This window comes from Pongo abelii, chromosome 9 (assembly GCF_028885655.2).
Source record: "Pongo abelii isolate AG06213 chromosome 9, NHGRI_mPonAbe1-v2.0_pri, whole genome shotgun sequence".
In the NCBI taxonomy this organism is placed as follows: domain Eukaryota; kingdom Metazoa; phylum Chordata; class Mammalia; order Primates; family Hominidae; genus Pongo; species Pongo abelii.
The window spans coordinates 114,894,759-114,922,663 of record NC_071994.2 but is presented as its reverse complement, the minus strand read 5'-3'; the positions used below and the strand labels follow the sequence as shown (position 1 = coordinate 114,922,663).

Here is a 27,905-nt window from a genome sequence, read left to right as displayed (position 1 = left end):
AGTCTGAGAGGTAAAAGCTCTATTTTACCAATGGTAAAAATCTTCTAGAACAGGTATTCTGACTCTGTAAGTCATGTACTTTCATTCTTTCATGTGGGTCCTGTCTGTTGCCAAAGTTCAATTGATTGGAATATTTTCCTATTTGCTCCCACTTCCTCAGTAGATAAAAACTGTTAATGGATTGTATTTGAGTGCTTTCTCTTGCCAGGCACTACCTATGCACTTTATATGAATTATTTAATCTTTTTAACAACTACATGAGGTAAGCTCAACAGCCCCACTATATAAATGTAGAAACCAAGATTCAGAGAGGTTAGGTTATTTGCCCAAAGTCACATAGCTAGTAATTGGTAGAGGTGGGATTTCAATCTACATCTTTCTGACTCCAGAGTATACTCTCCTAACCATTGTATGTACTATTGTGAGAGGTAACTAAGTGTCCTCTTTCTTTTTCTTTTTTCTTGCTCTATTGCCCAGGCTGGAGTGCAGTGGTGCAATCATGGCTAACTGCAGCCTCTGCCTTCCAGGCTCAAGCGATTCTCCCACCTCACCCTCCCAAATAGCTGGTACTACAGTCAGGCACCACTGTGCCCGGCTCATTTTTGTATTTTTTGTAGAGATGAGGTTTTACCATGTTGCCTAGGCTGGTCTCAAACTCCTGAGCTCCAGAGATCTGCCTACCTGGACCTCCCAAAGTGCTGGGATTACAGGCATGAGCCACCTCACCACCTCGCCCGGCTGGCCTATTTCTTTGATTCGCTCTTGCCAAGAATTCAAGCAAAGTTTGCCTTGGAAATCCAATACCTTTGTTATATGTGGTGATGAGCTGTGGAACGGAGGTAGGAGATTGGAGGAGGGAGTAGCAATAATCCCTGATTATGAGTTCTGCACCTGCTTCTGATTTATCGGGACATCAGGTAAAGTACCTTTCTCTTTGTTGGGGTATTCCCACCCATAAAAATGGGATTAAAAATTTGCCATGAAGAAAACACAGAAGAAAAAGAAGGCTAAAATATTGAGCTGAAATTGAGGGGAAAATATTTGAGTTCCACAGAATGGTGACATACTTTGCATAAATACAAATTTAAAATATCATTAATGCTATGGTGATAATCACTACTTTGCAATGAATTAAGTACAGCCCTTGGAATCAGTTTACCAGGGTCATCTTGCCAAATGAAGACAGTTGGAAAATGCCTCCGTGTGCCTCAGGTTTCCCACCCCTGTCATCCACCACTCCCTTGATGTCCCTTTCAGGGGGACAACAGTCTGAATCTGCCCTGAGACACTTACAGGTCTCCTGCACTTGGCCTTCTCGCACAGTGGGGTGACTGTGGAGTAGATCGGCATTTGAATGAGAACCTATTTGTAAAGCTCTTTGGCTGTGAGGGAGAGGCAAGCTTAGTAAACTTGAGGCAAGTGGCCAGAGAAGATGACAGTGATGTCACTTCGATCCTCATGACTGATGCTTTTCTTTTTCCCAGTGGTGCTATCTCGGCCCACCACAACCTCTGCCTCCTGGGTTCAAGCAATTCTCCTGCCTCAGCCTCCTGAGTAGCTGGGATTACAGGCATGCGCCACTACGCCCGGCCAATGACTGATGCTTTTCTGATGTGACTTTGAGAGCTGTTAATGTGAACAAGAGTTGATGGCCATCGATCCCATCTGCCTGTACTTCCTATATTCTTGATGCTTTGTCTTACAGGAACCGGGCAAATCTAACTCAGTCTTCCTTTGATTCACACTGGATGAGTGAACTGCATGTGGGTGTCAGAACTCAGTGCTTTTGTACTGAGGATGTCACCTTGTTACTTGAGGGCTGCCTTAAATCCTCAACCTAATCTCAGCTGTTGCCTCTGGCATTCCCTGGTTATTAGTTTCTTGTGGGGTGTGTGTGGGAAGTGGAGAGGAGACCTGAGGGAGGAATAGAGACAGGATATGGAAATACCTCAGTGCCACAGTACTGTATTGGTAGTGCTTGCCTAACTTCCAGAAGTCCAGCAAAAGAGAGACAATCCTTCTTATTTATTTATTTTTTAGAGACAGGGTCTGGCTCTATTACCAGGCTGGAATGTAGTGATGCGATCATAGCTCACTGTAGCCTCGAACTCCTGGGCTCAAGTGATCATCCCACCTCAGCCTCCTAAGCAGCTGGGCCTACAGGTGTGCCAGCAGACTCTGCTATTTTCTTTCTTTTTCTCTTTTTTTCTGGTAGAGACAGGGTCTTGCTATGTTGCTCAGGTTGTGGGACCATCTTTTGAATCTGGCAAAACCCACAGCCTATAGATTCAGAATTGCTTATTGATAAGTCATTTGATTTCTTCTGGACACAGGTGGCCTCCAAAGACTTTCAGACTCTACCTGAGCAGATGCTTGTTTATTGACATGGAAATTGTTTTTCCAGATGAACTCCTAAAATCAATGGTTTTCAAGTATCAATGCACACTAGAATCACCCAGTGGACACTGTAAACCATCTGGCCCCATTCTTAAGGACTCTAATTCAGTAGGTCTGGGGTGGAGGCCAGAAATCTGCATTTGTAACAGACATCTTAAGTGATTCAGACAGTCAGCCTTAGAATTTGGCCCAGGTTTTGAACTAGCCTTTTTTTCTGCTACAGTCTGTTTTAATCACCTTCATTGAAGAATTTATTAGCATCTCCATGTTTATTACCTGTTTCATTCTCATAGCATCACAGCAACTCAAGCGGGAACAAGAGGTGGTTAGCTCCATTTTATGGGGTGTAAGGGGGTGGAAGGTGGGATTGAGGCACTGGGAGAGGTAGGTCATGATGAGTCAGAGACAGAGACAGGAACTGAAGTCCAAAATTGATGACTCTCAAACCAGGCAATTTTCTGGGGCCTATTTTCTCAGCTTGTGATTTTATATTTAATCATAGTTATTCCTTGAATCTCCAGTTCACTGTACTTGGGTAAGCAAAGCATATTTGTATTTTAAACAAAGTGGTTTAGCATCAAGGTGCCAGTTTTTGTTAGCATATTAAGGCTCTCTTAAGCTTGAGTTAATATCGAAAATAGTATTGTGGAACTGACTTAATCTGCTTCTCTCTGTGCATGCTTCCTTTATTATTTCTGAAGACTTTTTTTTTTTTTTTTTGAGACAGGGTCTTACTCTGTCACCCAGGCTGGAGTGCAGTGGCAGTCACAGCTCACTGCAGCCTCAACCTCCCAGACTCAAGTGATCCTCCCACCTCAGCCTCCCAAGTAGCTGAAACTAGGCATGCACTACAGTCCCAGCTAATTTTTGTGTTTTATTTGTAGGAATGGGGATCTCACTATGTTGCTAGGACTGGTCTTAAACTCCTGAACTTAAGCAATCCTCCTATCTCGGCCTCCCAAAGTGCTGGGATTACAGGTGTGAGCCACTGCACCTGGCCAAGACTTTTTTTTTTTTTTTTTGAGACAGGGTCTTGCTTTCTCACCCAGGGTGGAGCACAGTGGCGTGACCTCAGCTCACTGCAGCTTCAACCTCACGTGCTCAAGTGATCCTCCCACCTCAGCCTCCTGAGTAGCTGGGACTATAGGTGCACACCACCACGTCCTGCTAAGTAGTTTTTTTTTTTTTTTTTTTTTTTTTAGAGATGGGGTTTTGCTATGCTGCCCATGGCTGGTCTTGAACCTCTGAGCTCAAGTGATCCATCATGTGCACCACTGCCCCAGGTGAACTTTTTACATAAAGTATAAGAAAACAGATTCCTCCTCTCAATGCCTACAGGAATCCCCTCTGATCTTCTAACTGGTAAAGTACTAAGTTAAAAAACCTCTTAGCCCTCTGTCTCTCCAAGTTGGGTAGTATTAAATATATGAATCCATTTTTAGCCTGGGCAGTATGGTGAGACTCTGTCTCCATAGACACACGCACACACACACACACACACACATGAAGCTGGATGTGGTGACACATGCCTATAGTCCTAGCTACTCAGGAGGCTGAGGCTGGAGGATTGCTTGAGTCCAGGAGTTTAAGGTTACAGTGAGCTATGATTGTGCCACTGCACTCCAGCCTGGGAAATGCAGCAAGACCCTGTTTCTTAAACACACACACACACACACACAACACAATAATTTTTTAAAATCCTGAAAACTCTCAGTTAAATCATTATTGTTATTATTATTTTAGAGATGGGGGTCTTGGTGTGTTGTCCAGGATGGTCATGAACCCCTAGGCTCAAGTGATCCTCCCACCTCAGCCTCCCAAGTAACTGGGAGGACAGGCACACGTTACCATGTTTAGCTAAATTGTTTTTATTATGCTGTGGTTATTTAAATTTACAAATATAAAGTAGGAAATAATGTGCTTTTATTTCCAGTTCTTATACAGCTAAAAAGAACCAAAACAAATGTACAAATTAAATACAAATGAAACCACAAAATGAATACTATTCAATTAAAAATATTATAGTAATTTAACATGATAAATGATGTATTTTACTAAAACTGTCATCCCTCGTATTGTTACCATGGTGTTGCCTGCTATAGCTCAGCTTCTTTTGTGTTCAACATGCCTATGCCACCAAGTGACTCCTGATATCTTAATTTTCTCACCATTTTTCTCTGTTACAACTACCAAATAGTGCAATCTCATGATGCATTTGGCTTTCATTTTGTGCAGGAAAGTATCATTGTCATTTTAAAACCACCTCTGTTTTTTTCTCATGATCCCAGAACAATAAAAGCAGCACTAAAACACACATGTAAATGTAGGTGCTGAAATTGTGTGGCAATACTGGGTTGTAAGGTGGTCACCCAAATAATTCAGAATATGCTTATACAATTCTAAAAAATATGAAAATGAAAATAAAATTAAAACCCTAGAGAATACATTCACAGACATAATTTGAGAAAACCTGTTCGGGTCTGCTGGTTCCCAAACTTTCATTACTATCAAAGGCTCTATCTATTGTGCTTACTTCCAAGAACCCCATTTATTTATGTATTCATGTATTTATGTATTCATTTATTCATTCAAAGGCTCTATTGTGTTTACTTCCAAGAACCCTATTTATTTATTTATTTTTGAGACAGGGTCTCACTCTGCCGCCCAGATTGGAGTACAGTGGTGCGATCCTGGCTCACTGCAACCTCTGTCTCCTGGGCTCAAGCGATTCTCATGTCAGCCTCCCGAGTAGCTGGGACTACAGGCTCCCGTCACCAGCCCAGCTAATTTTTGTATTTTTTAGTAGAGACGGGGTTTCACCAAGTTGGTCAGCCTGGTCTCGAACTCCTGGCCTCAAGTGATCCGCCCGCCTCGGCCTCAGAGCCCCATGTTTTGAAAAAGTTTGTCTCCTACACTGCATTTATAGTTTTATTAATCAGGCAAATAGAATTACCATTTCGGAGCGTGTGATCACCATATGTAGTTATCACTCCAAGCTGCTTAAATTCCAGTCTAAAACAAACAAAACATTCTAATTATTCTGTGCTACCCTGACAAGGGTAAGTGAAAACTTTCCATTCAGGTTTGTAAGAACGAGCTCCCAGACCTCCACCTCTTCCCCTTGCTGCCTCTGAGGACTCTTGGAGGTCTAGGGAGGCCAGTTTGGGTTTTCTTGCTCAAGCAAAGTAGCCACCCCACCCAATTTGGAAGGATTAAAGCTTGTCCTAGTTTTGCTTCATTGTTGTACTTCTAGCATGCTAAAGAGCTAAAAAATGGGAGGAAGAAAATACAACAGAAGGCACCATTCCAGTACCAAACTGAAAAGAAACACAAAAACAAGAGAGCAGCATGTTTTTAACAGCTTGCGTGGAAAAAATATTGACTGGGGAGTTTGGACAGCACTGTTCATTTTCTCTCACCGCCCGCGTTATTTGTCTTACGGAGCAGGAGCCAGATACCATTCTGGAGAACGGGCCGCGGGAAGAGGTGGAGGGGTTCTGTGGAAGTTTGAGGCTGAGCGGAGAAATTGGGGCTGGAGATCCAGTGGCTCAGGGCCAGGAAGAAGTCAGGGGAGGTGCTAAAGCCTTTTTCCTCCTGGCCTCGGGCACTCTCTTTGGTCCGCCTGAGTCTTAAGAGGGCACAGCACAGATCACTCAGGTTCCTGGCCCCTTCAGACTACAACGAGCTGGATGAATCCCTGTCCCTGTTTCTTTCGGCTGGGGAAAGGACGCAGGGGTTCCATTCGCTTTCTCAGCCCACCCGTCTTCTTGAGTTCAGACCTACAACTCCTGCAGTGGGGGTCGGAAGGGAGCCTTAATCATCGGGACAGAAACTCAGCTCCCCGACCTCGGCTAAACCCGCGTGGCGGCCTTCGTCCCTACTGCCTGGGCGCGGGGCGGGGCCTGGGCGCGGGGCGGGGCCTGGGCGCGGGGCGGGAGGCGGTGACCAGCAGCAGGAGGAGAAAGAACATGGCGGACGCATCGGGGCTCGGGACCGGCCCAGGAGCAGCGGGTGGAGATGGAGATGATTCGCTATACCCAATTGCGGTTTTAATCGACGAGCTCCGCAATGAAGACGTGCAGGTACTGGACTGAGGCCGGGGAGCCGAGGCGAGACCGGCTGGTCGCGTGGTAGAGAAGGGGGAAGGCCTGCGCCGCGGTGGGGGTGGCCGGGGTACTGAATGAGCCGGACTCGTAGTAGAAACTTGAAGGGGAGGCGGGGAATGGTCCGCGAGGGGCTGTGGTGACACGCCCCGACCCTCCCGGGTACCTCTCTAGTACCCCTGCTTCGGACCCCCTGAGGCGTTCGCCCGGAGCCTTGCCCTTCCAGGGCGGTTGTCGGGGAACCCGCTTCCCGCCTGGGCGCCCCATCCGGGCCGTGAGGTGGCCGCGTCTCGTAGGCGAGGGAGCAGGAGAAGCGCGGTGCCCGGCCGAGACGGGGCTGGAGCGGCTGAGGGGCGCGGGATGCCCAGAAGCCCTTTGAAGTGCCTCGGAATCTCTTCATCTCGGCTTGGAACTGGCTCGGCTTGTTGGGTAGAAAGCGGGGGTGGGATGGCCGATTAACTTGGACGAGTCGTTGTATCCGCTCTGCGGGAAGTTTTCTTTGAAACCACAGGTGTTGTATTCAACCGTTTCACCTGCTTCACCACTGCCAAAGTGCTCTCTTTTTAAAATTATCTTACTTCCTAGGTGTTGTATTGTCTTTCATTCATTTCTCTTCCGGTCCCTTCTGAGTGTTTCTCCTAGGAAATCTTCCGCCGGCTAGTGAGGCCGAGTTACACTTCTTTTTGGAAGTCCCTATGAGCTTCCTTAACAGTAAAATCTAAATGAAAGGCTATCTTCATTCTTAACCCTGTGTCATTATTTCACCTGTTAGCACCTTTTGTCTTTTGATCTAAATTCAACCGTTTCTTTACATTGTTCTTTTTACTTTTTTTTCTGAAGCTCCGACTCAACAGTATTAAGAAGTTATCAACAATTGCCCTAGCACTTGGAGTAGAAAGGACGCGAAGTGAATTGTTGCCATTTCTTACAGGTATGTGAATCTTTGTTTAAAGAAAGGCAGGGACATTCCATTTTCCAGTAGCTTTCAACACTGACTTTTTTAGAGTTTGTTACCCACATTAAAATGAGCCAGGTGTTTTTTGTGCAAAAGAAACAGAACAGAGTATATTGTTAGTTGTGGCTAGATATATTCAAACATCAACCATTTAGCTATTGGGAAAGTAATTGATACGGGAGTATGAATTTCTAATTCGTTGTGCAAAACAGATCCAGGAAGACGGTTGATTGAGGAGAAGGAAGAAAATGCTGTTAGGATTTTGACTGGGTCACCTTCCTGATCGCATAGTGAATCTGTTCCTAGTTTTGTGTCAGTGTCCAGCTGTGGGAGAGCTATCCATGTTGATGAGTCCCTGTTGTTGTCACTTCCAGATACAATTTATGATGAAGATGAGGTACTATTAGCTCTTGCTGAGCAGCTGGGAAATTTCACTGGCCTAGTGGGAGGTCCTGACTTTGCCCACTGTCTGCTGGTGAGTATTTATAAGCTGCCTACCCTCCTTCTACAACTTTTGCAGTATAAATGATACATTGTTTGGTGATAGACACACTGCAGCATTTTTTATGCAGATTTTTTTATGGGCAGATAGTCATAATGTTAGTCATTGAGAGAATAAGTACTGTAGGCACTTTGCACTCAATTCCTTTTTTTTTTTCTGTAAATAAGAGAACTTCGTCCTTCTTTTCTGCGTCTGTAGACTTATTAGTTTAGATGTAGGGAGAAAAAGGGTTTGATTGTTCTTATGGTTCCCCCGCACGATGTTGGAAGTCTTAATTCTCACCTAGCAGCATTTTGTCTTTGTCAGTTTAACTTTTGCTTCTGACTTTGTGAGTTTGATGAATTTAGTTCAATTTAATTGACATTTATTGAGAGTCTACTTTATCAGACACATCATAGTTTACAATGTTAATGTTGAAGAAGACCAATGTGAGGGGGCTTGGTGGCACAAGCCTGTAGTACCAGCTACTCAGGAGGCTGAGACTGGAGGATCACTTGAGCCCAGGAGTTTGAATCCAGCCTGAGCAGCATAGACCCCCATCTCTTAAAAAAAAAAATGACCAACAAAATGAATCGAATGAGGTCCTTGCCTTTATGTGTCAGCAAATAATTACTGTGCAGTCTTAAATGGAAAGATATAAGTACCCACAAAATACCCACATAATAGAGGGGAGAAAGGGATTCACTCCGGGTGATCAGGGAAGACCTTGGGAGATGATGTCTGAACTAGGTTTTAAAGGATGACCAGGAATTCAACGGTTGGACAAGGTAGGGGTGTATGTGTCAGAGCTTTCAATACTGGATATGTAATACTGATTCTTGTGATTTCTATCTCTAGTTGTGACTTTTCCATGGAACTCCTGAGGTAGATTGATTAATAGATAAGTATGAATATATATATATAGAGAGAGAGAGAGAGAGAGAGATTTTTTTTCTGTCTATGTATATAGGCCTATGCTTTTTTCTACTTGTATGTCAAACAGGTATTTCAAACTTAACATACTCAAAACAAAACTTAAGTTTTATCCCCCAAATACACCTCTCATTTAGTTGTTCCACTTCAGTAAATGGTGTCACTATCTTCCCACTTGCACAAGCCAAAACCTAGAATATATTCTTGAATCCTCTTTGCCTTGTTCCCCACATCTAATCTATTAGTAATTCCTATAGAGTCTACGTATATTTCAAATAAGTCCACTTTCTTCCATCCCTCCTATTACCAGCCCAGTCCAGACTGTCTTCTTTCCTCTAGATTGTTGTAGTAGCTTCCTAACAATGCTTTCCACTTGCCTCTCACCCGACTCTTACAGTTCACATCACCCAGCAGATGGCTCACTCTCTGCCATAGCTCTTAGAAAATCCAAATTCTGTACCTTAGCTTACAAGGCTTTTTATGACCCGCCTCTGTAGGATTATCATATGCCCAGTGGTACTGCATGAGAAGAGGTCACAGTAGGCAGGGAACAGACTGCAAAAGGCCTTGATAACCTCTTCCATTCACGTTGGTCATCTTTCTGTTTTTTGAACTAACCAAGCTCATTATTCCCTTAGGACCTTTGCCCTAGGTCTTCCCTCTAATGAAAAGCTCTTTCAAGCTTTCTGTGGCTGGCTCCTTGTCATTCAGGGATCAACTTCAATGCGTCTCCTCAGGGAGGTTTTCCCCAACCACTCAACTTAAAATAGCCTCCCAGTCATCCCTTACCACATCATCCTACTCCTTTTTTCTATAGAGTACTCATCACCATCTACTTGTTTTCTTGATTGATTGTTGTCTTACTCCATTAGAATGTAAATGCTACTAGAGTGAGGAACCTTGTCTGCTTTGTTTCTTCTGTGTCCTCAATGCTAGAATACACCAATAATAATGTATTGAAAAAATGAGTTTCAGAGGCTTGGGAGCATGAAACAGGCTGGGTTCAAAACTGCTGGAGTGTGGCTGGGTGTGGTGGCTCACACCTGTAATCCTTGCCTTGGGAGGCCAAAGCAGCAGGTGGATTGCTTGAGGCCAGGAGTTCAAGATCAGCCTGGGCAACATAGTGAAACCCCAACACTTAAAAAAAAAATAGCTGGGCATGATGTCATGTGTCTGAGTCCTAGCTACTGGGGCGGCTGAGGCAGAAGGACGAGGAGTCCGAGGCCGCACTGAGCCATGATTGTGCCACTGCACTTCAGCCTGGGCAACATAGCAAGACCCTGTCTCTTAAAAAAAAAAAAAAAGAACTGCTGGAGTGTGAAGTGTTGAGGCTGGGTAGGCAGAGTGGTCATCAAGGGCCAGGCAGAGTTCAAATCAAGAGACCACTCATAAGCAGTTCTCAGGAGCATGGCCTCATCCTGTAGTAATGATAGCTATTATCCAGTGGTACTGCACGAGAGGGGGTTACAGTAGGCAGGGGACAGATCATGAAATGCCTTGGCAAGTGAGAAACAGTATATTTTCAATGAGTTTCTGAAATACCTTCTAGGAAAGCTGAATACTGTCTACCTGTGTGTATCAAACAATTTTTAAAATATATTATTAGACACACTTCTTTTCTTTAACTCATTATGCTTCTGTTTCACTCTTGGTTAGTTCTATATGTGGGTTTTATGCTTTAAAATCTGTAGCTCATGGCATGTGTAGAATCTACCACGGACTACATGCAAACTCAGTAAGGCAGAGGTTCAGAGAGTCAGCCTGTTTACACTTTTTACTAGGTCATGCCATATTCAGTTACTGCTCTTAATCCAGACCATCCACCCCGTTTGGCTTCTTTTATTTCTAAAGCTATGAGCAAGGTGTCCTACCATCTCTGTACTTTACTTTTTTTTTCTTGAGACAAGAGTCTCACTCTGTCACCCAGGCTCAAGTGCAGTGGCACAATCTCGGCTCACTGCAACTTCTGCCTCCCGGGTTCAAGTGATTCTCATGCCTCAGCCTCCTGAGTAAGCTGGGTTTACAGGCGTGTGCCACCATGTCTGGCTGATTTTTGTATTTTTTGGTAGAGACAGGGTTCCACCATGTTGGCCAGGCTGGTCTCGAGCTCCTGACCTCAAGTGATCTGCCCACCTCGGCCTCCCGAGGGCTGGGATTACAGGTGTGAGCCACCGTGCCCGGCCAATCTCTAGTTTTCACTTGATTGTTCTGTCAGAAACTCCTTTCTGCCCTATGGCTAATGGAAAGTTGCTGAATGTGTTCTGAAAAAAGCAATTTTGCACTCAGCATTTTATAGGTTGGATAAAAGGATGGGATGGAGATGGTGGATAAGGGTTGCTTGCACCTCTGAGAATGGTGGAATGATGCTGAGAAGGCTGTGGACTCAGTGACCTGACAAGCTGTTATCCTGTATTTGTGGTGCCTAACATTGGTCATAGTTTTGTACTTACTCTTGAGGAAATAGACACGATCCTGTCTGAATTTGGCTATGTATCTTTTAAACCTAGTGATTCAGCTCACAGTAATATTAATATTGTGTCAAGTCTCTTACACTGTGTCATTTGTAGACACCATCTGGGAACTGCCATCTGGGACACGAGATCTTGGCTTTTCTACAGAAGTCGTGTCTTCTGTAGAAGTCGGTTGGCCGCACCATATGTTATCACTGTGTGAGCTGAAAGTAACCATTTGGTATGATGCAGCTAACATTCTGGTTACGTGTACCACCTCCCTTCAGTCATTTTAAAAGGTGATTATCTGTTTCTAACCTGATTCAATAAGTTTTCTTCTCTGGTTTTCCTTTTTAATCCATTCAGCCTCCTTTGGAAAATCTGGCAACTGTGGAAGAGACTGTTGTTCGTGACAAGGCTGTGGAGTCCCTGAGACAAATATCCCAGGAGCATACTCCTGTTGCTCTGGAAGCTTATTTTGTACCTCTGGTGAAACGCCTAGCAAGTGGGGATTGGTTCACCTCTCGCACATCTGCATGTGGTTTGTTCAGTGTTTGCTATCCCAGGGCGTCAAATGCTGTTAAAGCAGAAATCAGACAGTAAGCTATGGTATTTTTTTGCCTTGTTAAAGCAGAAATCAGGCAGTAAGCTATGAGTTATTTGGGATTACTGGGGACTTGTAGCTGACAATTTACATAGTACCTTGTTACCAATGAGTGGCTGATACTAGGATAGTAGGATTTATGACATCTTTTTTTTTTTTTTGAGAGATAAGGTCTTGCTCTGTTGTCTAGGCTGGAGTGTGGTGGCACAATCATAGCTCACTGCAACCTTGAACTCTTGTGCGTAAGTGATCCTCCAGCCTCAGCCTCCAAGTAGCTAGGACTACCGACATACACTACTGTGCCTGGCTAATTTTTAAAAAAAATTTCTGGCTGGATGCAGTGGCTCATGCTTGTAATCCCAGCACTTTGAGAGGCTGAGGTGGCAGGATTGCTTGAACTCAGGAGTTCAAGACCAGCTTGAGCAACATAGTGAGACCTTGTCTCTACTAAAAAGAAAAAAAAAATTAGCTGGGCATAGTGGGACCCGCCTGTATTCCTAGCTACTCAGAAGGCTGAGGTGGGAGGTTCACTTGAGCCCCCCCCACAACAACAAGAAAAATATTTTTGGGGTATAGATAGGGTCTTGCTATGTTGCCCAATCTGCTTTCAATTCCTGGCCTCAAGCAGTCCTCCTACCTGGGCCTCCCAAAGTGCTTTGATTACAGGTGTGAGGCACCATGCCTGGCCTATGATGTCATTTTTTATTATCCAGTTGAATATGTTTTATTTTTGTTACTTCTATGAGTAGAAGCTTAGTCACTGATTATTGTAAGATAAAACCTCTAAAAGTCTGTTTGTGTGTATGGGGCAGGTTTTGTCAGTGTTATTTGATGGGAAATACCTTCATTGTTTTATGTTGCAGGCAATTCCGTTCCTTGTGCTCAGATGACACACCAATGGTACGACGTGCTGCTGCTTCCAAATTGGGTGAATTTGCAAAAGTTTTGGAATTAGACAATGTGAAAAGTGAAATTGTTCCACTGTTCACTAATCTAGCTTCAGATGAACAGGTAAACTAACTCTTAGTATTTAAGGGACACAGATATGCTCCTTTCCTCTAAATTTTCAGAATTTCTTTGGGGAGTTTTAGTTTTCTTGTTAGGATTCTTTTTGCAGAATTAGTGCTGATTCTGGCCTGGTTAAAGTGTAACATGCTCATCTCAATGTTCTTATGTTTCTTTCTTAACCAGACCATGATTTCTCTCTTACATTAGTAGCTGTTAAAAGAGCGGGGAGTCAGAGAGGAAATGGGAGCCATAATTAGAAAGGAAGACCAAAGCTGCATGGAGGGTAACATACCTTTGGGAATTGCCGGCTGTATTGTAATATGAGGGAGTAATGTTTCCTGGAATTTTTGACTTTTCAGATAAATAAGCTTAGACTGTGTTAGGAAAGCTGTTTGACTCTCTGCTTCTTCTATAGTAGTGTATGGGATTACTTCACATAATCGTATTCAGTTCTGAAGATCTAGATCTCTTTGGTGTAGAAATAACAATAAAACTAGCAAACATCCAAATGAAGTACTTAATTTTTCTCTGCCTTTAAATAATTATGTGTATTAAGTAATTTAGTCTTTACAACAGCCCCATGAGATAGCCCATTTTACACATTGGAAAACAAAGGCACAGAAAGTTTAAGTAACTTGCTCAAGTTTGCATAGTTAGCAGTAGTGGAGTCAGAATTTGAATCTAGGTGGTTTGGCTCCAGAATTTGTGCCCTTCACAGCTAGGCTGTACCGCTTCTCTGTAATGGTGCTTAATAGGATCAGCTCCCAGAGTTCCTGGACTCTAGAATAGTCCTTTTGGGCTTTTAATTTGCATGTTGCCTGCCCTAAGATTGCTTCATGTGTACAGGACCACAAGCCCCAGGACACATATTAATGTCTCATTTTCAGATCCTAAATCTAAAGATCTAAATCCTACTTTCAAAATAATTTTAAAAATTATTAGAATTTTTATTCTAATAATAAATATACAAAACAAATGTATAACTTAATGAACTATTAGAAGGTAATACCAACTTGTTAACGATCACCTATGATAGGAGACATCACTTTGACAGCCACTATCCCGGAATCCCTCCGTGGATTCCCTTTCAAACAATCTCTCCTTCCTCCTCCACTTGCCACTCTGTTTCCTTAAGAGTAACATTATTCTGACTTTTATGGTAAGCACAGCCTTAGTTTTCTTTGCACTTTTTTTTTTTCTTTTTTTTTTTTTTTAAAGGAGTCTCACTCTGTCACCAGGCTGGAGTGCGGTGGTGCAGTCTCGGCTTTCTGCAACCTCTGCCTCCTGGGTTCAAGCGATTCTCCTGCCTCAGCCTCCCAAGTAGCTAGGACTACAGGGACATGCCACCACGCCAAGCTAACTTTTGTATTTTTAGTAGAGACGGGGTTTCACACCATGTTGACCAGGATGGTCTCCATCTCTTGACCTTGTGATCCACCCACCTTGGCCTCCCAAAGTGCTGGGATTACAGGCGTGAGCCACCATGCCTGGCCTTCTTTGCACTTTTATTACCTAAACGTTATAGTTTAAAACAGTGCTTTTCAACAGAAATCTAATGTAAGCTTAAGTTTTCTACTGGCCATGTTTTTAAAAGTAAAAAGAAATAGGTGAAATTAACAATATTTGTATTCGACCAAAATTTTCCAAAATCTTATTATTTGAGTGTAAATAATGTGTACCAGCCACATTTCAAGTCTCAGCATGAGATGATGATGGTAATAGGGTGGTAGTGAAGATGGAAAGGATCTGGATGTCAGTTTGGAAGTGGGATCAATAGGTTAGTATTATTGGATTGGATGAGTGGGAGAGGAATCAAGATCTCCTAGATTTTTTGCTTGAGCAACTGGGTGGATGATGGTGTCATCATTAAGATGGAGAAAATTCTGGGAGGAGGAACAGGTATAGGAGAGAAAACGAAGTTCTGGAAGAGAAGTAAATTTTTTTTTTTTTTTTTTTGAGATGGAGTTTCACTCCTGTCGCCCAGGCTGGAGTACAATAGCATGATCTCAGCTCACTGCAACCCCTGCCTCCCGGGTTCAGGTGATTCTCCTGCCTCAGCTTCCCGAGTAGCTGGAATTACAGGCGCCTGCCACCATGCCTGGCTAATTTTTTGTATTTTCAGTAGAGATGGGGTTTCACTGTGTTGGGTAGGCTGGTCTCGAACTGCTGACCTTGTGATCTGTCCACCTTGGCCTCCCAAAGTGCTGGGATTACAGGTGTGAGCCATTGCACCTGACCAGAGAAGTAATTTTTTAACAAATATGTATTAGCTTATATTTCAGTAGTTGATTAGCAGTCCCATGATTTAGCATCATTTTCAAAATCCAAAAATATCTGTGTAGTCACTACCAAGAACTTAGTCCTGTCTTTTTTAGCCTGTGCACTTGCATGCAGAGGAATGTGTGTGTCTTTGGCATATAGTCAATTATTGTTGATATACAGTTTCTAAGGTTTGTAATATTTTGGAAATTGGAGTCACTGTTATGTCTCTCAAGTATATGTATACGTATATACATAACTGTTATTGTACACACTTAAAATTTTTTACCTATTTCTCCTGGGTGCTGATGTTTACATGTATTAAGATTCTACCTATATATGTATAATATACAAATCTACAGTCTCAATTTCTAATTTCTCATTGATTTTTCTTTTTTTTCGGTGTTTTTTTTGAGTTGGAGTCTTGCTCTGTCACCCAGGCTGGAGTGCAGTGGCGCGATCTGAGCTCACTGCAGCCTCTGCCTCCTGGGTTCAAGCAATTCTGCTGCCTCAGCCACCTGAGTAGCTGGGATTACAGGCACGTGCCACCACGCCTCGCTAATTTTTGTATTTTTAGTAGAGATGGGGTTTCACCATGTTGGCCAGGCTGGTGTTGAACTCCTGACCTCAGGTAATCCGCCTGCCTCGGCCTCCCAAAGTGCTGGGATTGCAGGCATGAGCCACCGCGCCTGGCCCCTCATTGATTTGTCTTAATTATGTATTTTCCACTTGCTCAAAGGACATAGGTGTCACGTTGACATTGGCTGTTTACATTTGGAAAGTTGAGTTCATTAATCCCATACTTTTCTAATTTCTATGTTTTTCTAGCCACAGCTTCCTCAAAGTTATTCTGTCCTTGATCTTCAACATTTAAATCCAACTGATTTTTGTTTTTGATTTCTAACTTTTAATTGTTCTGTGCATTTCTTTCCAAGTCATCATCTTATGCTGCCTACACTCCTGTTACTGCCACCCTGATCTGAGTTTTTTGAAAACTAAGCTTTCTAAGTGATTTCCTTTACTCCTGTTCTCTACCTTTGTCCTAATCTGTTATAAATAACTTGTACAAGTATTCTTTTCATTTTTATCCCTCAACTTTCTGTTATAGTAAGGCTTTGACGGCATCATTAACATTTTTTTTTAACTTAATTTTAAAATTTTCATTTCCTTTATAGAAACTCTGCATTCTAGCCACGGTGATTACTTTGCTGTTTACTCATAGTACAAAGTCATTTCTATCTTTATGACTTTGACATGCCATTCCAGGCAAAGGGAGCAGCTCTTTCTTTTTTTTTTTTTTTCCCTTTTTTTTTTTTTTTTTTGAGACAGAGTGTCACTCTGTCGCCCAGGCTGGAGTGCAGTGGCGCAGTCTTGGCTCACTGCAAGCTCCGCCTCCTGGGTTCACACCATTCTCCTGCCTCAGCCTCCTGAGTAGCTGGGACTACAGGCACCCGCCACCATGCCTGGCTAATTTTTTTTGTATTTTCAGTAGAGATGGGGTTTCACCGTGTTAGCCAGGATGGTCTCACTCTCCTGACCTCGTGATCCGCCTGCCTCAGTCTCCCAAAGTGCGGGATTACAGGCGTGAGCCACTGGGCCCGGCCGGGAGCGGCTCTTTCAAGATGTAAATACATGGCCAGGCACAGTGGCTTGCGCTTGTAATCCCAGCACTTTGGGAGGCTGAGGCGGGTGGATCATTTGAGGTCAGGAGTTTGAGACCAGGCTGGCCAACATGGTGAAACCCTGTCTCTACTAAAAACACAAAAATTAGCCAGCTTGGTGGCTCCTGCCTGTAATCCCAGCTACTCGGGAGGCTGAGGCAGGAGAATCGCTTGAGCCTGGGAGGTGGATGTTGCAATGAGCCGAGATTGTGCCACTGCACTCCAATCTGGGTGACAGAGTGAGACCCTGTCTCAAAAAAAAAAAAAAGATGCCAAGACGTGAAACTATATAAGGTGTGGCAGTCTTGGTGGTGTTTATTTTTTTAAACACTCGCACCACCCCACAGCAGTTCCCCATGGGTCTCAGTAAATGTCTGAATTACAGAAATTTTGTTCCTTTAGGATTCAGTGCGTCTTCTTGCTGTGGAAGCTTGTGTCAGTATTGCCCAGTTATTGTCTCAGGATGACCTTGAGACTTTGGTGATGCCTACACTTCGACAAGCAGCAGAAGATAAATCTTGGCGAGTTCGCTATATGGTGGCTGACAAATTTTCAGAGGTAAAATGATCATTTTTAAGTACTAAGGAAATAAACCTGAAAACCCATAGATTTGCTATTGTACCCAAAGTTTCTGGATTAATTCTTTTCAGTGGGAAGTGCTGTGGCAAAAATATGTACTTACAGATTGCACAATTTTGTTTTGTTCTTGTTAATTCTTTTGTTAGTATACATTAAAACCCATTCAAATTGTTTTATAGCTCCAGAAAGCCATGGGTCCTAAAATCACCCTAAATGACCTCATCCCCGCCTTTCAGAACCTACTTAAAGACTGTGAAGCTGAAGTCCGGGCGGCTGCTGCCCACAAAGTAAAAGGTTAAGGAGTTCAATTTATGTTGGAACATGTGTCATTCATTTTGGTGTATTTTTTTTGTTAGTCAATTTTGCATGTTTTTTGTTCTAGAATATGTTTTTAAAATACATAGGGATGTTTTCAGTGTGTGGAAATGTTACATTGTCACATAAAGATAGTCCCTTTATATTTAAAACCAAGAAATCATTTTGTCTTGTTTTTGTAAAAAAAAATGCCTTTCAGGTTGGATTGGTGTGATACGCAATGGCATAGAGATTTCACGAAAAGGTTTATTTAGAACAAGAGCTGTTTTCCTTATTTGCTTAAACATATAATTTAATTGAAATTATTGATAAACCTGGTTAAATGTCCTCATTTGGCTCTTTGTAAATGGCCCTGTGAAAGCATTCTTTTTTTCTATTTATCTTTTAGAACTTGGTGAAAACTTGCCCATTGAAGATAGAGAGACCATAATTATGAATCAAATTCTGCCTTATATAAAGGTAAACCTGACTTTAGTTTATTTTGTTTCACTCTGATTTATATGAAGGTAAACCTTAATCTCATTTTTTTTGTTTGTTTACCTTAAAGCTCTTTGAGTTTAAAGGTTGACAGGAATGTATGGGGAAGATGTGTTAATGTGCAACATTGTTATTCATCACTTATTAGCCCATTGTAATTGTAAACTGCTCTTTGGTGCGTAAGTTTATGTTACCTAACAAGTAGTCTGAGGAAACATTATCAACTAATCAATATTGAAATAGTGCTGTCTTTAAATTCCTTGGGGTCGGGCATGGTGGTACATGCCTGTAATCCAAGCACTTTGGGAGGCTGAAGTGGGAGGATTTCTTGAGCCCAGGAGTTTGAGACCAGCCTGGGCAACATAGTGAGACCCCATTGCTACAAAAAATACAAAAATTAGTTGAGCCTGGTGGCATGCACCTGTAGTACCAGCTACTTGCGAGTCTGAGGTGGGAGGATTGCTTGAGCCCAGGAGGTTGAGATGGCAGTGAGCTATGATCATGCCACTGCACTCCAGCCTAGGTGACAGGGTAAGACCTGTCTCAAAAAAAAAAAAAAAAAAAATTCAGGCCAGGCATGTGGCTCACACCTGTAATCCCAGCATTTTGAGAGGCCAAGGTAAGAGGATTGCATGAACCCAGGAGTTCAAGACCAGCCCTGGCAATGTAGTGAGAACCTGTCTCTGCAAAAAATAAAAAAAATTAGCCAGGCCTGGTGGTGCATGTCTGTAGACCCAGCTACTCTGGAGGCTGAAGTGCTTGAGCCTGGGAGGGTGAGGCTGCAGTGAGCCAAAGTCACGCCACTGCACTCCAACCTGGGCAACGGAGCAAGACTCTGTCTCCCAGAATAATGGTATGGAAGTTTCTGTTGTCTTGTAATAAAGGCTTTTAATTTTGATTTTATTTTAGGAATTAGTATCCGATACCAATCAACATGTCAAATCGGCTCTAGCTTCTGTAATTATGGGATTGTCTACTATTTTGGGCAAAGAAAATACCATTGAACATCTTCTACCTCTTTTTTTAGCTCAGTTAAAGGATGAGGTGGGTCTTGCTTTATGTTCTGTTGCCTTTGATAGTAATTTGATTTTATTTGATTTTGGTTTACGGTTTCACTAAAATAGAACCCCCAAAAAGAAAATGGATAAAAAAATCATAACTTATTTTAAACCAATGACACCTGTGATTTTGGGTATGGGGTTTTAGGTTCCTCAGAAAGTGGGTACAAGGACCCATTAGAGTAAACCTAGAAATGTCTGTTTATCATCTTTACCTGATTTTTGCTTTATACTCCCTGGCTTCTTTAAAGCTAATGTGTCTTTGTTTAAAAAGTTTCATTTATTTAATTTTAAATATAGTATCAAAAATTATAATGATACCTAATATTTACTGAGTAATTACTACATGGCAAGCATGAGCCTTAGTGCTTTGCATGTATTTTTACATGTAATTCTCACAACAATCCTATGAGGTAGGTCTTATTATCCCATTTTACGGATGAGAAAGCTGAGGCACAGAGGGTTAAAGTAACTTGAGCAAGGTCTTTCAACAATGACAGATCTGAAATTTGAGTGCATGTGATTTAATTCCAGCGATTATGCTCTTTATCATCTTACAGACTTTTTTTGTAGTCTTTAGTCTTACATACTTTTAATTGAAATTTCTGATTAAGATCATTTATGTTCCTTGAGTTATTTATATACTCACTATTATTTCTTCAAGATTATCCATTTTTTTTTAACCTGAGTCAATACTTTATAATTTTAAAACTTACTTAGCAGTTCTTATCTTACCCTGACAGGAGACTGTTGGGCAGAGTACTTGATTTTTATATGTGGTCTTTTGGGGCTTGTGTACTTGTAGTGTCCTGAAGTTCGTTTGAATATCATCTCCAATTTGGATTGTGTAAATGAAGTGATTGGAATCCGTCAGCTCTCTCAGTCTCTCCTTCCTGCCATAGTGGAGCTGGCAGAAGATGCCAAATGGAGGGTCCGACTGGCCATCATTGAGTATATGCCGCTGCTGGCAGGCCAGCTGGTGAGTATGTGTTGCTCCATGAACTGCAGGGCAGTGTCAGATAGTGACAATTTACCATGGCAAGTAGGAGGCCTAGTAGCCTGTATGCTTATGTTTGTTTAGATGCATGAAAGTATGGCCTTCTTCTTGTTACCTATGGGATGGTTTTTATGTTTGTTAGTGCATACATTTCTTTTTTTTTAAGATGGAGTTTCGCTGTTGTTGCCCAGGCTGGAGTGCAATGATGCAATCTCAGCTCACTGCAACCTCCGCCTCCTGGGTTTAAGCGATTCTCCTGCCTCAGCCTCCCAAATCCCTCAGCTGGGATTACAGGAATGTGCCACCACACCCAGCTAATCTTCTGTTTTTAGTAGAGATCGGGTTTTACCATATTGGTCAGGCTGGTCTTGAATTCCTGACCTCAGGTGATTCACCCGCCTCAGCCTCCCAAAGTGCTGGGATTACAGGCGTGAGCCACTGCATCTGGCCTATTAGTGCATAAATTTCTAACAAAAAGGTATAGGTTGAGTATCCCTCATCTAAGTATGCCTGGGACCAGCATGTTTGGGACCAGAAGTGGATTTTGGAATATTTGCATTATAAATATTTACTAGTTGAGCAGCCCAAATTCAGAAATGCAAAGTCCAGAATGCTCCAATGAACATTTCCTTTGAGCATCATATCAGTGCTCAAAAAGTTTTGGATTTTGGAGCATTTCACATTTTGGATTTTTGGATTTGGGATGCTTAATCTATATTACAGAAACATTTCACCTCATCACCATCGAAAAAACCATAGAATAGTAAGATCAGTTTCTTGATATGTATAATGTAAATTTTATAATATTTAATGCCTTTGTGACTTAAGAAATACTTAACTGAGAAGAAAAGGGATTATGGTTTTAGAGTAAGTCTGCTGTGATTTTTGCTCAAGGAAACTTCCCTGTTTGCCTTGTATTCTAAGCAAAATGTCCCTAGGTACCACTTGCCCTACATTCTGATTAAAGGGAGTTGAGGAATCACTATATAGAAAAGAAGTATTGAAAGGCCGGGCGCAGTGGCTGACACTTGTAAACCCAGCACTTTCGGAGGCAGAGGCAGGCGAATCACTTGAGGCCAGGAGTTCCAGACCAGCCTGGCCAACATGGTGAAACCCTATCTCTACTAAAAATACAAAAACTAGCTGGGCACGGAGGTGCACACCTGTAATACCAGCTACTCGGGAGGCCGAGGCAGGAGAATCGCTTGAACCCAGGAGGCGAAGGCTGCAGTGAGCCAAGATCGCACTACTGCACTGCAGCCTGGGCAACAGAGTAAAACTTTGTGTCAAAAAAAAAAAGAAAAAAAAAAAGTACTGAAGCTTGTAATGTTAGTATTTTGGTCAAAGTCCACATTATCACATTATCTGTTACTGTTTGAGTTTCGTGATCAGTGTTACCCTAACTAATACCATGTTAGTTAAAATTTCAAAGCTGGGTTTTATAGCCACATCCTTTCCTTTTTTTGCGTAGGTGGCCTAGACAGTTCTAAGTTTGATGTACCTTTATCCCTGTTGGTAGCACTTATTACAGAGTATTGTAATTGTCTGTTACAGTCTAGTTGGAGAGATGGGTGATCTCTTTTAGGGCAGGGACTGTATTTTATTTCCAGTCCCTACCATAGTGCCCGTCATTAATTAGGCACTTAACATTTTTTATTTTGGGGGGCAGGGTCTTGCTGTTGCCCAGGCTGGTCTTGAACTCATGGCCTCAAATGATCCTCCTGCCTCGGCCTCCTGAGTAGCTGATAATAGGCATGAACCACTATGCATAGCCAACATTTGTTGATTGTTGAGTATTTTTTGAGAAAGATGTGTCAGTTTACTATTGACATCACTACAGTTTGTTTCCCCTTCCTCACTCCACTTCCATTCCTTTCAGGTCACAGCATATGGAATTTATTTTTTCTTGTCTTGAACCCCTGAATTTGTGGTGTTAATTTTAGTACGTTTAGTTTATGAACATGCATTTTGTGGATGTCTGTGGCATTATATGTTTTATAAAATTGAAAGTGTCCGATTCTTTGAAAAGTATACCAGAGATATTAGTGCATAGCAGATGGGATCAGGTGAAGTTATTTTGTCATCCTTTTCCTCTGTCACTCCCAAGTGCTATGGGTCATCTTCTCTTCACTGGTGATTGTCATGGATCTACTCTTCAGAGTGGAGAGGAGCAGTGATTAACTGATTTGCTGAAGACCAAAACTATCTGGAAGGGAGGGTGCATTTTAGTACCATTTCTTTTAACCTCTGCTCCTTCTGGACCTGGAAAGTTTCCCAGAGTTGCTAGCTCTATAGAGAGCAGTGTGAAAGCAAGGCAGATGGTGTCTTTGGCTGACTTACACCTGTCTGGCAGGGGTGACATGCCTCAGTCATGAACATTTTGCTTTACAGTTTTAACTTCTTGTTAGTATATATATTCTCCTTAATTTTTCTTTATCTCTAAATATTTTTATATCAGATAGTCATTTTATAAAATTCTCTCAAGACTTTATGTATGACCTGGCTTGTGGACCATGGTAAGTTAGTGTAAAGTTAAACTACAAAAACCGGAAAATAGGCCAGGCGTAGTGGCTCACACTTGTAATCCCGGCACTTTGGGAGGCCGAGGTGGGTGGATCACCTGAGGTCAGGAGTTCAAGACCAGCCTGACCAACATGGTGAAACCCCATCTCTACTATACAAAAAATTAGCCGGGTGTGGTGGTGGGTGCCTGTTACTTGGGAGGCTTCTTGGGAGGCTGAGTCAGGAGAATCGCTTGAACCCAGGAGGTGGAGGTTGCAGTGAGCTGACATTGCACCACTGTACTCCATCCTGGGCGACAGAGAGAGATTCCGTCTCAACAACAACAAACTGGAAAATAAAAGTTAATTAAAACTGAAGGAAAATTCTCAACCTGAAATAAAAAAGAAATCTTGGCTGACGTAATCTAAGTGTATGCCAAAGTTTGTTCATTATGATCTTTTAATACAAAGCAATTTTGGGCCGGGTGCGGTGGCTCATGCCTGTAATCCCAGCACTTTGGGAGGCTGAGGCGGACGGATCACCTGAGTCAGGAGTTAAGAGACCAGCCTGGCCAACGTGGTGAAACCCTTTCTCTACTAAAAATACAAAATTAGCTGGGCGTGTGCTGCATGTCTGTAATCCCAGCTACTTGAGAGGCTGAGGCAGGAGAATCACTTGAACCCGGGAGGTGGAGGTTGCAGTGAGCTGAGATTGTGCCACTGTACTCCAGCCTGGGCAGTAGAGTAAGACCCCGTCTCAAAAAAAAAAAAAAAAAAAAAAAAAAGGCTATTTTGTCTTATTCAATCACTATTTTCAAAACACTGACACATTATATTACCTCTCTTTATTTAAAATATAAAATCACCAGTCAGGAACTTCTTAGAGTTCAAAGAAGCAAGACTATAAACGTGTAGACCTCAGAAGGGTGGCACTAGGAAAGTGTGTCACAGCATTCTCCATGTGGTGTGGAAGCCCCGGGATGAGAGGACTGTGTAAATCTGCTCCCGGAGCCCATCCCCAGCCTGCACTGAAGTGGCCACCTGTTGACAGTCGGGAGGAACAGGGCTGGGAGAGCAAGCCATGCCTGGGCCATATGCCCTGTAGTCCTGGGCCTGCTTTATTCTCCCTCCAGGGCTTTCTCCTGTTGTCTCGAAAATACTCTCTTTAATTGGGGATATCTCTATGTCTTGAGGTCAGTTGCTTTATCCTTAAGGATTTGTCATAATAGTAACCAAAAAGGGAAGATGATTGAAAATTAGTAATATTACTAACAGGTGTTTTCCTGGGTAATTCATTTTTACAGGTAATCCAGATTTGCTTGGCAGACCATACACAGTGCATTCTTCCTGCTCTTTTGCAGTGTTGTGGCTGGCTTCTGGCCACCCTGTTCTCTTTTACCTAGCAGGGCCTATGCCAGCTCACGTATGCTTTTTTTTTGTTTATGATTTCCATCCAATAAATAGATTTATGGTTTGTTTGTAATTCCCATGGTGTTTCTGTCTCTTACTTGTTTATTTGGAAACAAGTTTTTTTAGCCTTCAGGTAACCTCGGTATAATGTAAATAGACCATCTTTATTTCTGAATTTTGGCAATGTATATTAATGGAATCTTCTTTATCTGTAGGGTGTGGAATTCTTTGATGAAAAGCTGAATTCTTTATGTATGGCTTGGCTTGTGGACCATGGTGAGTAAATAAAAACAGATTATTGAAAGCCTGTATATCCATGATGTTCATACATTTCCTTTTAGAAAGGAATCTCAGTCTGACCAGATATTTTGCCTTAATATTGTAGGAATGAAGAAAGGCTCTAATTAAAGTTTAATCTTCTGAATATAAATTTGACGTTTCTACCAATTTTTTGTATCTTAGATTTTATTTTCTCCATTAAACAATTTATTTGCATTATTTTCTTACTCAATCTATTACATTATCTTCAGACCATCTCTTTTATATATCTACTTACTCCTCCCTTATCTGAAGATCCTCTTTTTGACCATCCTGTAATTGGTGTCTTCAGCAGCTATACACTAGGTTGGATGGAGATTGGAATCAGATGAAAGGCCTGGGTGGGAGAAATGGCTACTTGGCTTTTTTGAGGTGACATAGAAGAGGAGATCTACAGTGAGACAGTAGAGGATTCTTAGGTGTGGGAAACACTAGCTTTGCCATAGGGATAGAGAGGGCCTGGATTTCTGGTTTGGGTGAAAAGAAGGCTTACTGCTTGTACTTTCACTGCTGCTGCTACAATGCTAGGAGAGGGTGAGCTCAGGGCAGGTCAGATGGGATAGCAGGAATGAGCAAGTGACTTCCTGGTGAGGCTTCAGGTAGACGTATATGTGTGTATCCCCTTGTGTGCCAGGCAGCAGTGGGTGACAGATGTACCCTCTCTGCCAGATCCCAGGTCCAGACTTGACAGCTTCAGTGTTGTCTTAGACCTGTTCCGATGAGTGTGAGTGCCCCTATGGGGTCATGTGACATTGTCCTTGAGCTTCGTTTCCATGTTTTGGTGGATATAATAGATAACCTGAGTCAGTTCCACAGTATCTTTTATATACTCGATATATGTATTTAGTGTATCTCTTTGTTCATCTGTGGGTGCTTATGCCTGGAAATTTGGGAGGAATGAGGATATTTGTGTCTGCTTATACGTGTAGGTGGTTTTGTTAAAGGCATATTTACATCATATGGAGGATCATATGGTTAAGAGTGTGAAGAGGAAGGATGTGAAAAAATATGTGAAAATGTATAAGGGCTTATATATGTGGGCATTTCCAGTGTTTTCAAACTGGATTGTAGACTTCTTTATTTCTTTTTTTCTTCTCTAAAGTTATCTTGTTGTGGCCTATTTATTTCTTTTTAAATAAAACTAAAATTTGGCAAATCATAGGAAAGAAATACCGCTTTTTAAAAAAATGTTTATGTTATATCTGATAAATATTTAATGTTACTGGGAATGGTGCATCCTAGCAAATCATTCTGTGCTTTTTTAAATTTTATTTTACTTTAAGTTCTAGGATACATGCGTAGAACGTGCAGGTTTGTTATGTTACATAGGTATACATGTGCCATGGTGGTTTGCTGCATCTATCAACCTGTCATCTAGGTTTTAAGCCCCACATGCATTAGGTATTTGTTCTAATGCTCTCCCTCCCCTCGCCCCTCACCCCCTGATAGGCCTCAGTGTGTGATGTTCCCTTCCCTGTATTCATGTGTTCTAATTGTTCAACTCCCACTTATTAGTGAGAACACGTACTGTTTGGTTTTCTGTTCCCGTGTTAATTTGCTGAGAATGATGGCTTCCAGCTTCATCCATGTCCCTGCAAAGGACATGAACTCATTCCTTTTCTTATGGCCGCATAGTATTCCATGGTGTATATGTGCCACATTTTCTTTATCCAGTCTGTCATTGATGGGCATTTGGGTTGGCTCGAAGTCATTCTGTGCTTTCTTTAAAAGTTGGCATTTTAGATTAAGATGGTGTTTTATTTTGAGGAATTTTTAAAGTTCTAATATTCCACAAAGAATTAAATTCCTGGCACCCTTTCTCTGTAAGATTGCCTTCTCTATGCAACTTGATTACTCCTTCCTCTTTTCGGATTTTCTCTTTCAGTTTGGGAGCAGGAGAAACCCTTGTTTATTTCACTGCAGCAGCATGTGGAAGTGGGGACTGCAAGAATTCCATGAACCAATGAAATAACAGCTCTGAAATTGTTCTGTACTTAATTAATCACAGGAGCTTTTTTGCTTTTGCATTTCAGATAAGTGTTATATAATGATCACTGGATCAGTTAGAGTTTTTGAAACTTTTTCCCTAGTTAGGAAACTACTAAAAAAACATTGTGAAAATTCCAGAGACGTATAAGGAAGAAAGTATCACTCACCTATATTCCTGTGGTTGAGTAGACAGCTTTGATCAGAGGGAGGAATGTAGAAGGGAAATTTATTTATCTATTATAGGAGAAAGGAGAAAGTATCAGTTCTTGAGCATAGATAGACATTCAAAGAAACCTTGCAGGTCAGCCAGGCCTTGAGAGGAGATGGGGAGAGAGAAAGAGAAAGAAATAGACAAAAGAAAACAGGCAGAACTCTGGAATGGTTTGCATTCTTCTGAAAACACTCAGAGGAACCAAGAACATAGTAGGCATCTGGCCAAGTAGAGTTCAGTGCAGTTAAGGTCTTGGTCAAGGCTGTGCGTGTGTGTTGCCCAGTCTCTGGTTTTTCTGGCAGTGAGATCCCTTCCTATGATAATGGCATTATGATAAAAATCTAAAGCGTGTTAAAAAAAAAATAGTAATTTGCTGAGCATGGTGGCTCATGCCTGTAATCCTAGCACTTTGGGAGGCTGAGGTGGGTGGATGACTTGAAGTTAGGAGTTCGAGACCAACCTGGCCAACATGGTGAAACCCTGTCTCTACTAAAAACACAAAAATTAGCCGGGTGTGTTGGTGGGCACCTGTAATCCCAGCTACTCCGGAGGCTGAGGCAGGAGAATTGCTTGAACCCAGGAGGCAGAGGTTGCAGTGAGCCGAGATGTTACCACTGTACTCCAGCCTGAGAGACAGAGTGAGACTCTGTCTCAAAAAAAAAAAAAAAAAAAAAAAATTAGAGGAGAAGACACAAATACTCTAGCTAGCTCCTCTTTAGTGGGGAGGACAGGGAAGGGTTTGGGCCAAAGACAAAGACTATGGATATGAAGGGAAGGAATCTGTATTAAAGTAAAACAGTTGACTTGAGTTTGCTCCTTAGTGCGTCTGAGTCTTACCGACAGGTTGCTTCTCCCGTAGACTGTCGGTTTAGGTGTTGATAATCAGTTGTATGGTCACTTGTCTATGCTGTCTTGCCTGTTCTCAACATCATTGCCCAGAAGGATCTATGAATAGAAAAAGTTGCCTATTTCTTGGTTGGAGGCTTGTATAAATTGCCTAGGACTGGGACTGTGGCTTGGATAGCTATTCCTGCCCTTCCTATCATCCCAGGAAGGTTGGGCCCACCTGGGGAGAGAAGTAGACTAAGGAATTAGTACCTACCACCCTCGATTTGTTAATCTGAGCCCAAATTTTGAGTCTTACTGGATCTGTAAAGTGAAGTGACACCAGGCTTGTTTTTGTTCAGTGCTGTATATAG

At 42.2% G+C, this 27,905-nt stretch overlaps 1 protein-coding gene across 6 annotated transcripts in view; it reads left to right on the top strand.

Moving 5' to 3' along the window:
• Positions 1–6,305: 6,305 nt before the first annotated feature.
• The window catches only part of PPP2R1B (protein phosphatase 2 scaffold subunit Abeta), a 39,334-nt gene continuing 17,734 nt past the window's right edge, over positions 6,306–27,905 (top strand). For 4 of the 6 annotated variants that reach the window (XM_024254770.2, XM_054525050.2, XM_024254772.2 and 1 more), the window contains exons 1-11: positions 6,314–6,479; positions 7,341–7,431; positions 7,830–7,930; positions 11,686–11,918; positions 12,787–12,934; positions 17,254–17,409; positions 17,610–17,724; positions 18,134–18,204; positions 19,132–19,266; positions 20,086–20,259; positions 24,404–24,464. In XM_024254770.2, coding sequence (XP_024110538.1) covers positions 6,366–6,479; positions 7,341–7,431; positions 7,830–7,930; positions 11,686–11,918; positions 12,787–12,934; positions 17,254–17,409; positions 17,610–17,724; positions 18,134–18,204; positions 19,132–19,266; positions 20,086–20,259; positions 24,404–24,464 — 1,399 coding nt within the window. In that variant the 5' untranslated portion in view covers positions 6,314–6,365. Of the gene's footprint in view, positions 6,480–7,340; positions 7,432–7,829; positions 7,931–11,685; positions 11,919–12,786; positions 12,935–17,253; positions 17,410–17,609; positions 17,725–18,133; positions 18,205–19,131; positions 19,267–20,085; positions 20,260–24,403; positions 24,465–27,905 lie in introns of all 6 variants that reach the window. The other 2 variants (XM_024254769.3, XM_024254771.3) reach the window with 2 other exon arrangements.